This window comes from Psammomys obesus, unplaced genomic scaffold (assembly GCF_907164565.1).
Source record: "Psammomys obesus unplaced genomic scaffold, mPsaObe1.curated_primary_1811, whole genome shotgun sequence".
In the NCBI taxonomy this organism is placed as follows: Eukaryota; Metazoa; Chordata; class Mammalia; order Rodentia; family Muridae; genus Psammomys; species Psammomys obesus.
This window is the reverse complement of record NW_026586463.1, coordinates 205,586-219,437: the sequence shown is the minus strand read 5'-3', so window position 1 is coordinate 219,437 and position 13,852 is coordinate 205,586. Positions and strand designations below refer to the sequence as shown.

Sequence of the window (13,852 nt, the reverse complement as noted above, 5' to 3'; positions counted from 1 at the left end):
CCAATTATTAAGCCTGCCTAACACCTGTGTGCGCATGTGGAACTCCGACGACTGACTGAAGGGTCGGGTTGGTTCTCTCCTTCCTCCATGAAGGTCCCAGACACTGCATTCAGGTCCCTCAGCCTTATGTCAGTGCTGTTACACCTCAGCCATCTCATCAGCCCCCTCTAGTTTTTTCAAAATAAAAAAGGGATACTGATGCTGTATCTTTAGTTTTCCATTTTTATTTTAAGAGATCACCTACACTTTAATGATCAAATTTATTATCATTTTGAAGACAATGTTCGGGCTCACTCCTTAATATTCGTATCTGAGATTGTTTAAGCTTTCTCATGGAGATGAGAAATCCAGGCAGCAGCTACAACTGCAACACAGTTTTCTTCTGAGCCTTGGGTATTTCTATTGCGTGGACTGAGTGATCTCAACAAGGGTAGCTGTATTGAGGCCAGGCTTTTTTCTTTTTTCCTTTGAAACAGAGTCTTACTACACAGCGCTGGCTGGCCTAGAACTCACTATGTAGACCAGCTGTTGCTCCTAAGATCTGGGATAAAGGTGTATGCTATGGTGGGGCCTGGCTGCCCAGTCTCTAAGTTAAGAGTTATGGTCTTTGACCCATTGCTCGATCCATTTTGAGATTTGGTTGATATTATCCTCGAGCTCTTCTGGTTCATTACTGGGCAGCTGATGCACAATTTCTTCTTTGTAAGATGCTATGGCTTCTTCATAAAGAACTTGAAAAATCTCACACTGAATATTGTCTTGTAGTTTCTTCTCATTATAACCCCTAGAAGGCAAAGAGAGGTTAAGTGAACATAATGCCGTTAACTATAGCTTTGGGAACTGTAACAGCAAGATCTGGTGCTTTGTATTTGACTGTTAATTAATTTGCTCCCTAAGGTCTGTTTGCTGTCTTTTATGAGCAGACAGGTACCACAAAATATTTGTAGCCTTGCCTAAAAACTTATTCCTATTAGACCAATAAAAAGCTAACACACCTGGGCAGGGCAAATGAGGTAGGTGTGGCTATGGTTTGTGGGCTTGAGGATCTTGGGAAGGAGACAGTAGAGGAGGAGGAAGAAGGAAGAAGCACATGGCCGGCATGGATGGAGGAACTGGCCCAGATGAAGAATAAACAAGTATTTATGGAACTATGGATGGGAGGTAACTTGGGATGGGGCTGGGAGGTAAAGGTACTTTAGAGGGTTAGTATCTGCTCTGCTCTGGGTGAAATAAGGCTATTAAAAAATCTAGCAGGTGTCTGTGTCTTCTATTGATTGTGATAGTGAGTTATAGACACTTTTTTGAATATATAAAAAATTATACAAAACTTCTTTTCCTACTCTCTTTGTCTAGAGGAAATAGACTAGCATCTATATGACGGGCTTCTTTGACATGAGGACTAAACTAAGATTTATGAGACTAACATTAGGTTTATCTGAATTCTGTGCTAATTTATTAGCTGCTCAAATAATTACCACCAATTGGCCAACAAACAAGTACCTCCCTCAAGCCAGATTCTTGGCTAAGGGATTAATAAAGGGATCCATAGCAAGGATTTATGATAAAGACAGATAGTATACACAAGAGGAAAGTGTTACCATATATCAGTTGGATAACTCATCACAATAATGTTATCTGTATTTTACCAATCCCAAAGGTAATAAAAGTAATTCAAATAATGTTTAGGCAGTATGTAAACTAACAACTAAATAACCAGTTAAAAAGTTACAGGGCCTGTAGAGGAATTTTAAATCAAAACATGGCTGCTTTGGCAAGAGATCACATCCAAAGACGTTCTAGGTTGTGTGATCTGGCTGCAATGCAAACATGCCTTTAGTCCAGGAGATAGAGGCAAGAAGATCTGAGTTCAAGGCCAGCCTGGTATAGAGCAAGTTACAGGTAAAGAAAAGCTTAGATCCAGGTGTGGTTGTACACACCTTTAATTATAAACAATGAAAGTAAAGTAAAGTTAGTTTGTAGAAGGAAGCAGCCATGCTTGAAAGTGATGTCTAATTGAGTGGCAGAAACAGTGATGAATTAGAGAAAGATTTGACAGAATAGGAAATGCCCAACTCTCATGAGAAGAAAGAGGAATGGGAGGCTACTAAAGGGGCAATGAGAGAAGGAGGAAGAGGCAGTTTTACCGGGACAGTAACAGAACAAGCTAGATTCAGGTGAAGACCAATGCACCAGAGAATGAGAAGAACCAGTAGTTTTCCCTCCAACTTCCCTTTTCTGGTTAAATATGCTTTATATGGGTGGGGCCAATATATATTTTAGTAATTGTGAAATGCTGAATTATCTTGTTAGTTCTGTCTGTCTGTCTCTCTCTTTGTATACAGTGTTTTGCCAGACAATCAGAGGGAACCAGATTTCGTTATAGATGGTTGTGAGCCACCCTGTGGTTGCTGGGACTTGAACTCAGAACCTCTGGAAGAGCAACCAGTGCTCTTAACCTCTGAGCCCATCTCTCCAGCCCTCTTTTTAATTTTTTTTCCAATACAGGGTTTCTCTGTGTACCCCCGGCTGTCCTAGAAGTCAATTTGTAGACTAGGCTGGCCTTGAACTCAGAAATAAGTCTTCCTCTATCTACTAAGTGCTGGGATTACAGGTGTGTGCCACCCAGAGCATATTTTGTTAATTTTCACAAGCTTCCCCATTGTTGGTGTAGGGATAATTTGAATGGATAGTCCTTAAACAAAGAGTATTACTGTTTGGCTCTTTTTCTAGGAAAGGCTTGTATAGAGGATAAAGCATGATTATGTGAGGTTTTCTATCTGGTATATTTTATTAAATCAAATTTTCAGTTGAAGCTGGGCAGTGGTGGTACATGCCTTTAATCCTAGCACTTGGTAGGCAGAGACAGGGTTACACAGAGAAACCCTGTCTTAAAAAAAAAATTCAGTTGAGATATTCTGTTACTCAGAGAGTACTCATTTGTACAAATGTCTTTGGTTCAGTATAATCATAATCACACTGATTTACTTTACAGAGAACAATTAAAGCAGCTACTTTTCAAACGAAGTCTTCTCATGGTAGTGTCAGCCAACTTTATGAATCAGAAAAAAATTCATTTCCTCTAAAAAACAAAATCAATGTTTTTCTTTTCCTTACCTTGTTTCAAGTCGTTTGTACAATATACTATTATCTGTTCTCAAGACAAAAACTATATGAAACCAGCGTTCAGGAAAGAAATCACAACCATGGTAATCAACAATAACGCCGCCTTCTCTCATCTGATTCTCTAACTCATCAACAACCTGTAATGAACACACGAACACACAAAAAAGATGAGTGCTCCGAAGGAAACAAAAATTAATTTGCCCATGAAGTTCAACAAATGTATTTTCAGTTCAGTCATACTCACTCTGTCTTCATCTAAAATGGGACAACCATATTCTTCGTCATAGCCATCATATAACTGCCCTAGAAAGAGATTTACAGTAGCTTGTTAGTATTTCCTGATAGTTTTCACTGTTTTTTAATTAATTCTAGATTTGAAGAAACACATCAACGGTTCCTTCAGATGCAAGAAAAGGCACAATATGATGGTTGCCGTTCGGTCAACAAACAGAAAGAGCAACACTGAAAAACCGGAACTTACCTAGAAGGAAACCTGGGTGGCAACACATCTAAAACTTTCTTTGCTTGCTTTGTGCCCTTGAGTCAGAGCCTCACCATGTAGCCCACCCCGGCCTTGAACGAGGAAGCCTCTGATCCCAAACTCTGGAGTGCTAGGATTATAGGCACGTGCCACTATGCTTAGCTCATATGAAACTTTTACGTTTAAAAAAATTAAGATTTTTATTTTAAATTATGTGTGAGTTTGTGTACTTGAAGGCCGATTTTTGAGGAGAGCAGAAAAAAGTGCTGAACCCCTGAAACTGGTGTTATGGGCTGCTGGCTGTAAGCCCTGAAGTAGGTGCTAGGAGCTTAACTCTTGTCCTCTGTTATCTAACACCAAATAGATTTTTTTTTTTTTTCCAAGACAGGGCTTCTCTTTGTAGCCCTGACAGTCCTGGAACTCGCTCTGTAGACTAGTTGACCTCCAGCTCAAGAGATTTGCCTGCCTCTGCCAACAGAGTGCTGGATTAAAGGCATGATTTACCTCTACCTGGCACAAATACAATTTTTTAAATATAAGATTTATGTCTTCCCCCACCCCCCTTTAAGACAGGGTCTCATTATGCATCTCTAACTAGCCTTGAGCTCAGAGATCTACCTGCCCTATCCTCCCAAATGATGTGATTGAGGGCCTGAGCCACCATGTCGAGCTAAAAAAATTACTTTATTTTTAATTATGTGTACGTGTGTGGTTATGTGCATATGAGGGGTTAGGGTTAGGGTTGGAGTGTGAGTACACACAGAGGCCTGAGCCATTGGACCTCCTGGAACTGGAGTCATATGCAGTTTTGAGCCACTTAATGTAGGTGTTAACAACTGAAGTTGGCTTCTCTACAAGAGAAGTATGCATTTTAACATCTGAGTCATCTCTCCAGCCTTTTTTTTTTTATTTTAAATAAAAAATAACTTTAAGGGGGGTACCCAATATCAAAGTTTATGAGACTATTAATGGAAGAAAATAACACTTTTTGTTGTTATTGATTGGGAGGAAAAGAGAACACATGAACAGACAAATATAAAGACTTTTAGACACATTAAGATGGGGTTTGTTGGCTGGGCATGGTGGCGCATGTCTGTAATCCCAAGGCTCTGGAACACAGAGGCAGGTGGATCGCTGAGTTTGCAACCAGCCTGGTCTACATAGCAAGTGCCAGGGCAGCTAGGACTACATAGAAATCATGTCTCAAAAAGCAAAGCAAAACCAAACCAAACCAAAAACCAAGATTGGGTTCCAGATTAAGGTCAAGAATATAAATTCACTCTAAGCAATCTTAGAGTCTTTCTTCTGGAAATAAATCCCAATTCCTGATCACACTTTCATAAGGACTGGGGATGAGTCAATAATCCCTAGAAGCCATTCCTCTCAAGAACTAGATGGTCTTGGACTTGGGGCTGTAGCTCAGTGGTAGAGCACTTGCTTAGCACTCACAAGGCCTTGAGTTCAATCTCACAAATAGTCAACTGAAAACAAAAACAAAAACAAACAAACAAACAAAAAAACAGCTTTATTTTAAAAGTCAGAGGCTTGAGAGATAGCATATCAATTAAAGGCACTTGCTGCTCTTCCAGACGACCTGGGTTCAGATCCCAGAGCTCACATGGTGATTCACAATTGTCTGTATGACACCTTCTTTTTCTAGCTTCTGTGGGCACCGGGCATACATGTGGTAAACATAACATACATACACAAAGGCAAAAAAACTCATTCATAAAATTGGGGGGAAAAAACCTTTAATTCAGTTGGTAGAATGCTTGCCTATTGTACACGAAGCCCTGGGTTTGATTGCCAGCATTAACTAAATCAGGTGTGTTACTGTATGCCTATAATCCACTCAGGATAATCAAGAGTTCGAGGTCATTCTCAGCTGCAAAGAAAGTTATAGGCCAGCCTGGGACTGAAGAGACCCTGTCTCAAAAACAACCAAAGTGACAAACAAAAATTACAGAGATGACAAGTTAGGGCTGTCAGGAATTGGGCTCAGTGGTAGGATGCGTGCCTAATATGTGCAGGGCCCTGTGTTTGGATCCTACCACTGGATTAGAAAAAAAAAGTGGGGAATTTAAATTTAACATCAGAACTTTCAACAAGTCACAGCTAGTTTCAGAAGTTTTCTCTAAGGAGCTAAAACACTCATCCTCAACTACAATCTAGACTTACCCGTATTTTGACCTTTATAAGCACAGGATATAAAGTCAATTTCTTTCCTATTATGTTTTGTTACAGGTTGAAATTGAGTGGAGAGTGAAGTTCCCTCTCTTGCACCTGGTGTGACTCCTGTCTTTGGGATAAACACTCAGCAGAAACGTCAGCCTAAGAAACTGAGTTGCCTTGGTGTGGAAGACTGGAGAAAAACAGCAATGCTGCTTCCATTGCCAAGTATGCTTCTTCCTTGACAAGTATGAACTAACTCATAAATCACTGCCAAGTGCTGTCAATAAATTAAAAAAAAAAAAAGCTGTGAAAGGCAGGGCATCCTTGCTCAGTAAAACAAACCATCCAAGGCCATCAACTACAGCAGCGAAAGGATGTGGTGCTTAGGAACTACTTAATCCTTGGTCCATATCATAGCAATTACCTTTCTCATTGCTGTGACTATTAGTCTCAAACCTGGGACAAATGGCCGAATACCCCGTAACATGTAGAGAATGAGGGATGTTGGGTGAACCTGGAGACCAGGTCCACTTTGGTATGTTAAATAGGCGCCTACCTGACAACAGGAGTCAAGATTTGATAAACACTTTCAGATGTCAGCCCTTGTGTCAGGGAAGGCATGACCAAGCTGCTTCAGTCCAAGGTGGTGTGAGCTTGCAGCTGCCACTACTTCATACGGCGACCAACCCAAGAAGTAGAAGGGAAGCAGTAACCGGCAAGGACAGACCCCGGCACCTCTGCCAGCCAGGCCCTACCTCCTACAAGTCTCACAAACTCCCAGCATCACTATGTGGGACTAATGGGGCTGAAGAGAAGGCATATTGGTTAAGAGCGTGTACTGCTCCTGCAGAGGCCCAGAATTGTTACCAGCACCCATATGGGGCATCTTATAACTGCTTATAACTCTAACCTCAGGCGATCCAATACCTCTGGCCTCTGTGGGCACCTACACTCACATGTACATACACACATAATTAAAAAAAAACTATTACTATTTTCAATCTAAAACAGCTGGGTATGGTGACATACATCTTCAAATACAGTAGTCAGGAGGCAGAGACAGGTGGCCCCGAGTCTAAGGCTAGCCAGGGCTACACAGTGAGTTCCCCCCCCCCGCCCCCAATCTCAAACAAACTCACAAATATTTAGGCCTCTGGAGGGCACTGTGGATTCAAACTGGAACAAATGGAACTTAAGAGGAATTGTGCTTAAGCTGTACAGTGACTATCTATGGTTTGCATTTATCTGTAAGCACACAAAGATGATAAGCGATATGTGCTGTCATAGTCCTCCTTCATTTGTAATTTCCTTCCTTGATGTTAACATTCTTAGCTAGACTAGTAACATCATTAGTGGATGATTTCTCCTTCTTTTATCATGACATACTTTTTCATCTAGTTCACGTTTGTATTGCACGGAGAGACTGGACTTAGTTCTCATAGAAAGAGTGGACAGTTACCCAAAGAATTCAGAACAGTGTTCTCCTGGGTCATTCAAGTGTCTTGTCTATCCAAATTATTACCAAATACTACTCCATCCTCTATAGCACAGAAGCAATGCTGTCTGGTATTTGTTGTTTGTAATCCATTTTCACCTGATTTTTCTGCTATGGCACAAAGCAGATACCACTCAGAAATGGTAGGGTCAGATAAGAATGTACTCCCCCTCCCCTGAAAGGGTTACTCTGTGTAGCTCTGGCTATCCTGGAACTTGCTCTGTAGTCCAGGCTAGCCTTGAACTCACAGAGATCCGCACCACTGCTCTACTGACACAGCTTATTTTTCTCAGATTGTATTAACTTTGAAACTCGTAACAAGACAAGTTTGATAAACAGAAACTGTATGTTCCTATTGACTTTATCCAAGTCCCTCTCCTGGCCTCCATGGGCACCAGGCATGCACAATAGTGCATAGACTTTACATACAGGCAAAACACCCAAACAGACAAACATATTTAAAAAAAATTATATGCTGATAAAATAGATTTATGTTGCAAAATTAACCTTTAGAATTAGAATACTTACTGTAATGTGTTTTAAAGATTTTTTTTTCTTTAAAGATTCAATGTTTATGTATGTTTTGCCTGGCTGTATGTCTGTGAATCATGTAAATCCCTCGTGTCCAGGGGCCAGAAGGTGATGGATCCTCTGGAACTGGAGTTACATTTATGAGCTATGTGAGTCTGGGGACCAAAACTGGGTCCCCAAGAAGACCAGCCAGTGCTCTTAACTGCTGAACATCTCCCCAGGCTCTTTTGATGTAGAAACGAAGGTCTTAAATTTTTTTTATAATTATGTGTTTATATGATATGTGTAGAATATGTATGGATCAAAGCATGTGTGAATTCTTTGTGTGATTTTACCTACTAAGTCATCTCATTGGCTTCCAAAACAGAAGCATTTTTTTTTTCCAAGACAGGGTTTCTCTATGTAGCCTTGGCTGGCCTTGAACTCAGAGATCTGCCTGCCTCTGCTTCCAAGTGCCAGGATTAAAGGTGTGCACCACTACCACCTGGTTAATGAAGGATCATGCCAACATATTTTAATGAAACAGTGTAATACACTTTCAAATACTCATTTCAAAAACACAAGTTTACCAAACATGTACTAGTGATTGAAGGGATAAGACACACCAGTGAACAGAATATATAAAGACAGATACAGTTCCTTCCCTCAAAGAATTTATAATAAACCGAAGATGACGGGAAGTCTGGAAATTGGCCTGTGTTGCTAGGGGTGGAACTGGATGGGTACCTAGCATATCCTCAATATGTTAGGGGAGGCTTGAAAGTTGTGAGCGCACCTGTGTGTGTGTGTTGCATGCATAGCAATGTATGTGTGTGAGTCCCTTTGCAGAGATGAGGACACTGGGTGCCTTCCGTTATTGCTCTTAGCCTTACTGCCTCAAGACAGGGCTTCTCACTAAATAAAGCTCCTTGTTTGGAATAGGTTAGCTGGCCAGCAAGCTCTCAGGACCCGCCTGTCTCCACCTACCAACAGTGAGGTTACAGGCACATGCAGCAAGACCCTGCCTTTTACCTTGTGCTTGCAGAGCACTGAGCTATCTCAGAAGCCATATACATAAAAAACTTCGGAAAAATGCCAGAGTCTTAGGAATACCACGGGGCGGGTGGCAGGTGGTGGTGGTGGTGCATGCCTTTAATCCCAGCATTCAGGAGAGGCAGGCGGATCTTGCTGCCAACCTGGTCTACAGAGTTAGTTCCAGGACAGCTTAGGCTGCTACAGAGTAAAACACTGTCTCAAAACAACAACAAAACCAAGCCCTACCCCAACCCCCAAACACAATGGAAAAATTAGGTTACTGAGAAAGCTAAATCTAAACATATAAATGAAATATAATTTAGTAATATGAAGAAATCTTGACCAAGTAATTTCTCCAAATAGGTGTCACAGTTATATAAATCAGAGATAATTCCCTAAGAGTATTTTCTTAATACACAAAAGAGACTCTAAAATAAATATCTGGTCTGGTGTGGTGGTGCAAATCTTTAATCTCAGCACTCAGGTGACAAAAGCAGGAGGATCCCCGAGAGTTCAAGGCCAGCCTGACCAACATAGTGAGTTTGAGGACAGCCAGTACTAGAGAGACCCTGCTGCAAAATAAGATGAACATCTGAAGACATTAGAGGTAGGCAGTACAGGAGATATAATAACAAAGGCTGTAACAATTTCAAGCTGAGGGGGAAACTGTTTCTGAACATAATTGCCAAAGTACCAAGAATCAAACTGATAAATGACAATTTTATTTTTATGCATAAACGTTGATGAAAAAACCATTACTACTTCTATTAAAACTGAACATTTCAATCAAAAAGCAAAGTATACTTATTAAATACCATTTTCTAAAATACAGCTTTAAAACATCTAACATGCTTGTTCAATTTCAGTACAACGGATTCAAGACCAAGTATACACATTACATGCATCCAGGCTGGATTACAAATTATCATAGTCATCGTCATCATCGTCGTCGTCATCGTCATCATCTTCATGTTTTCTTTTCAATGTACTCGTTGACTCACTGGCTGTATTTTGTGATACCATATTAGTAGTAATAAGAATGTTTTTGGACCCAATTAGCGATGGATTAATAAGAACATTCTGAACTGCTGACGTGGCAGGAATTGAAGCCTTTACAGCAGGGGACTGAGAAGCAGGCATCTGCACTGTAAACCGCTGTCCTGTGAGGGACATTGGAGTGCCCACCTTAGTAGAAACAGACATGGTTTGTGGAGTTGGTGTGCCCAGTGTGGGAGTACTTGGCCTGCTAGAAACTGAGCCAACACTTAGCCGTGGCACTGTTATTCTCCCTGCAGGAGCAGCTGCCTTTTTTTGTAAAGACTTAAGCCTATAGTTTGGAGCAGTTAAGCAGTATCTATCAGGTGGCAGCCTGGGACCTGAATATGGCTTGATCAATGGCAAAGGGGTTTGATTCCTTTGTCTTGCAATATCTAACAAAAAATCTCTCGGGGGAGGAGAAGTGAAAGACTGGTCAGCACGGCACTGGATTGCCAATCGCACATCATCTGCATCAACAGTAGCTTTCTTAGCATGACTTGAGTAAATTTTAGCATCATCTAGAATTGTGGTCACATATCGGAAGGCAAACTCCAACATCTGGTTTATAACTCTTGGCTCATATTCTGTAATCCCCATATCCTTCAGGATTTGTGCCATCATCTGTGCATCTTTCGGCATGCTCTTGGGAGACGCCATCTTGCCAGACTCCATGATATCCGGTGATCAGACTTTAGGTCATTTAAAAAAAATATGGAATTAGATCAAACCGAAATAGTTACTTTAGTAGCAACTGCTAGGAATTTAAAATTTTCAAATGTGTTAAAACTTTAAAAATATATATATTTAAAACACAAAACATCAATCTTTTTACTTTAAGCACACTTAACCTTCCCTCTGTTCAAATACAGAGTTCCTTCTGTGAACGTAGACTATAAAAAGGATGACACAAATAAGTTAAGTAATAAAAGATTAGGGGAAAACAGGGTAAAGTAAGTGAAAATATCACTTTAGACTATATGCAATGAGCCTGGGCATGCAACTGTCAAAGTTAAAGTGATTTTAAAAACTAACGTAATATGCACGTTGTACTGCTTAAATTCACGGTAATCTGTCCTTCCTGAGAGAGGAATATACTGTCTCTTACATATGTGTAGAATCACTCAAACCTCTCTGTCTGCTGAACCCACAGCATTTTCCCTCTTCTTCAGAACCAGACCTTATCTATCCAGTCTCCCCACAGAACTGTGCCAATTATTACTGCCCCACAATTTTGGGTTAGCCCATGTCCAAAATAACTATGTAAAAATACTGGACATATGATGCTCTTTATTTCTTGGATCCCTAGCAGAGTATGTTTTGCTTATTACCAGGTTTTTTTGCGTTTTGGCCCCTCTAGGAATACTTAGCAGTACTAACACTCTACTACTTGACATAAAAACAAAATTCCAATCAAAGTGTTCCTTACCTTCTCGAGCTAAATCACCCACATTAACGTACTTCAATCCTGATCTTGATGCAAGTTCTTTGCCCAGTGTGGTTTTTCCAACCCCTGGTGTACCTGTAAAAAAAAAAAAAAGCCACAAAAAAAACCCACTGTTCAACTACTACTTATTAGATGTTAGCCATCTTCTGCCCTTAAGGCTCTTCACTAATATGAAAAATTTCTTAATTAGCAATCATATCTGAACATATACCAATATCTAATAAAAAATTCTCCAGAAAGCCTGGCATGGTGGTATGCACCTTTACTCTGAGCACAAAGGCAGGTGAATTTCTGTGCGTTCAAGGCCAGCCTGTTCTACATAGTTTCAAGACAGCCAGGGATACATAGAGACCCTATCTCAAAACCAAATAAAACCAAAAATTCTACAGAAATGATTGGCCATTAGCCTCTGTATCCTAATCTCCAGGGACAGGACTCCAGCAATTTTACTGCCAATGCTGCCAGCCAAGACCATGAAATTTCCCAGCATAAAATTAGCCTCCTTAGGGACTGGAGAGATGGCTCAGCTATTAAAAACACTGTCTGCTCTTCCAGCACTGGGGTTCAATTCCCAGCACCCACATGGCAGCTCACACTTGCCTATAACTCCAGTCCTAGGACATCTGACACCCTCATACAAACACATATGAAGGCAAAACACACATGAAACAAACTTAAAAAAAAAAATAGGTACCTCAAACTACCATCATTTATTGCTTTAATAACAACTTAAAAACATTCAATGAGAAGGATTTAAGTAGTACAAGATATCTCATTATTACTTTTTACCCCTAATTCTAGTAACTTCCCCAGAAGTAATTATTGTAAACTAGTTTCTCACTTAACTCTCTGTGTGTTTGTGTATTATCTAAGGGATATAATGTATTACTTGGTATGTATTTAAAATATGTATGCACATACACACATCATATATATCCAGCATAGACATCCTTTTGCATAAATTAAACTATTCATTGTTCTTTGCTTTTCTCCTTTTATTGCTACTACAATTATAAGACAATCAAATTCATAATTTCAGCTATTCAAATTTAAAAATAATTGAAATCAACTTGGACATTATAAATAGCTCTGGTAAATGTCTTCATACTCAGGAAAATGATATTTTCATTGTGATACACCAATCTGAACCCTTGATTCAACATGTGTGAACTCTGTATTCACCATGCTCATTCTATTAGAATCTGCAGGCTTTAGCGTGTCCCTCTAGTTTTGATTTTTTTAGATAGGGCGCTGTACAATCCAGGCTGGCCTTTAACTTCTCATCCTTAGTATTGGGATAACAGACACATGCCACCCCATCAAGTTCTTGTAGTTCTGGGCATCCAACCCAGGGCTTCATATCTACCAGTAAGTACTCCACCAACCGAGCTACCTACATCACCAGGGTCCCTCTCTGTGGCCTCCTGGCTTCAGTGTCTTCAACCTCTGTCTGACCATGCAAATCAGATATTGTCAAATGTTCCTCCTAAGGGTCTTAAAGCCTCACAACCGAGACAGACTCATTAACTGACTTGAAAACTTGGCTTTCACACTCTTAATTTTTATTATTTATTTATTTAAAGGACTAACATCTACACCCATTCCATGATGCTGTTAAATGTTACAACTTAGTATTTTCAGTTAAAGCTCAGTAGATGCCCATCCGGATCTTATAATTCCACGCTCAGAAGCCTCAGCACTGAAAACAACAACAAAGCCCGTGACACGAACGAAAAGAAGTTCACGAGTCACGTCTCTTCACTAGCACCCAGGACCATCTACCGAATCATTTGGGGAAGTGTTTCTCAGAAGCAAGGGTGGTGCTGTGTGTGTGTGTGTGGGGGGGGTGATTAACGACCAGGAAGGCCCACGGACTGAACCACGCGCAATTACCACGTCTCCTAACGGCCAGAAACAGTCTCACGACACCTCGACATCAACACCCCAAGCCCGGCCCCGGCCCCGGCCCCGACGACCCCGAGAAAGGCTCGGCGGCCCGCTCTCCGCGCGAAATACCAGCCTCACGAAGACCAAACCTCCGACGGAGCAGCGGAGCCGGACGCGGCAGGCGCTCTCCTCCACGGCCCGGCGCGTCTGGCCAACCAAATCAGCGCCCCCGCCCCCACCCCTCAACGGCCGCGAGCGCCGGGTCCTGACGCGACACGCCGCGCCGCGCCGCGCGGCCTCAGGCGCCCCGGGACCTCGCGGCACTCGGCACCCCCGGCCCGGCCCCGCCGCGCGCCCTAACCGGTGAGCAGGATGTTCGGAAGCTTCATAGTCCTCCTCCACCCGCGGCCCAGCGCCGCGCCTCGCCTCGCCTCGCGCGCCCGACGCGGCTCTCCAGGGAGGAGCCGGAAACGGCGGGCGGCCCGGTGCGCCCGCGGCTAGGGTCCCTCGAGGCCCCGCGCGGTGCTCGCGGCGCGCTTAGGCCACCTTGGCACGCACCAGTGACTCCCCGCGCCGGTGCTACGCTTCCACCGAACGGTGGGAACCCGGGCCGCCGCTCTGGCCTGGCTTTCGGGTCAGGCAGTACGCCGGACGCCTACGTCACGTG

The 13,852-nt window shown here is 42.0% G+C and overlaps 3 protein-coding genes across 3 annotated transcripts in view; 1 reads left to right on the top strand and 2 right to left on the bottom strand.

Annotated features, from left to right (window-relative positions):
- Positions 1-208: 208 nt before the first annotated feature.
- Ak6 (adenylate kinase 6) lies at positions 209-13,838 on the bottom strand. The gene is made up of 5 exons (XM_055601891.1): positions 13,547-13,838; positions 11,281-11,373; positions 3,368-3,426; positions 3,115-3,260; positions 209-784 (listed from the first exon to the last, which is right to left on the bottom strand). Exons 1-5 carry the CDS (start codon positions 13,572-13,574, stop codon positions 592-594), a joined length of 519 nt encoding a protein of 172 aa, XP_055457866.1. The 5' UTR covers positions 13,575-13,838; the 3' UTR covers positions 209-591.
- Taf9 (TATA-box binding protein associated factor 9) lies at positions 9,517-11,359 on the bottom strand. Its single transcript, XM_055601889.1, has 2 exons — positions 11,281-11,359; positions 9,517-10,543 (listed from the first exon to the last, which is right to left on the bottom strand). Exon 2 carries the CDS (start codon positions 10,524-10,526, stop codon positions 9,732-9,734), a length of 795 nt encoding a protein of 264 aa, XP_055457864.1. The 5' UTR covers positions 10,527-10,543; positions 11,281-11,359; the 3' UTR covers positions 9,517-9,731.
- The window catches only part of Rad17 (RAD17 checkpoint clamp loader component), a 29,697-nt gene continuing 29,190 nt past the window's right edge, over positions 13,346-13,852 (top strand). The window contains exon 1 of the mRNA XM_055601881.1: positions 13,346-13,548. The gene's annotated coding sequence lies outside the window, so the exon portion shown is untranslated. The remainder of the gene's footprint in view (positions 13,549-13,852) is intronic.

What these genes read in the sequence shown, in the direction of transcription:
- Taf9 (XM_055601889.1), bottom strand. Translation starts at nt 10,526, where the DNA reads ATGGAGTCTGGCAAGATGGCGTCTCCCAAGAGCATGCCGAAAGATGCA.
- Ak6 (XM_055601891.1), bottom strand. Translation starts at nt 13,574, where the DNA reads ATGAAGCTTCCGAACATCCTGCTCACCG. An exon ending in GGGTGATTTAGCTCGAGAAG is followed by an intron (nt 3,427 to 11,280) that starts GTAAGGAACACT and finishes ATCTCTTTCTAG; the next exon opens with GGCAGTTATATGATGGCTAT. An exon ending in TACAAACGACTTGAAACAAG is followed by an intron (nt 785 to 3,114) that starts GTAAGGAAAAGA and finishes TTTGCCTTCTAG; the next exon opens with GGGTTATAATGAGAAGAAAC.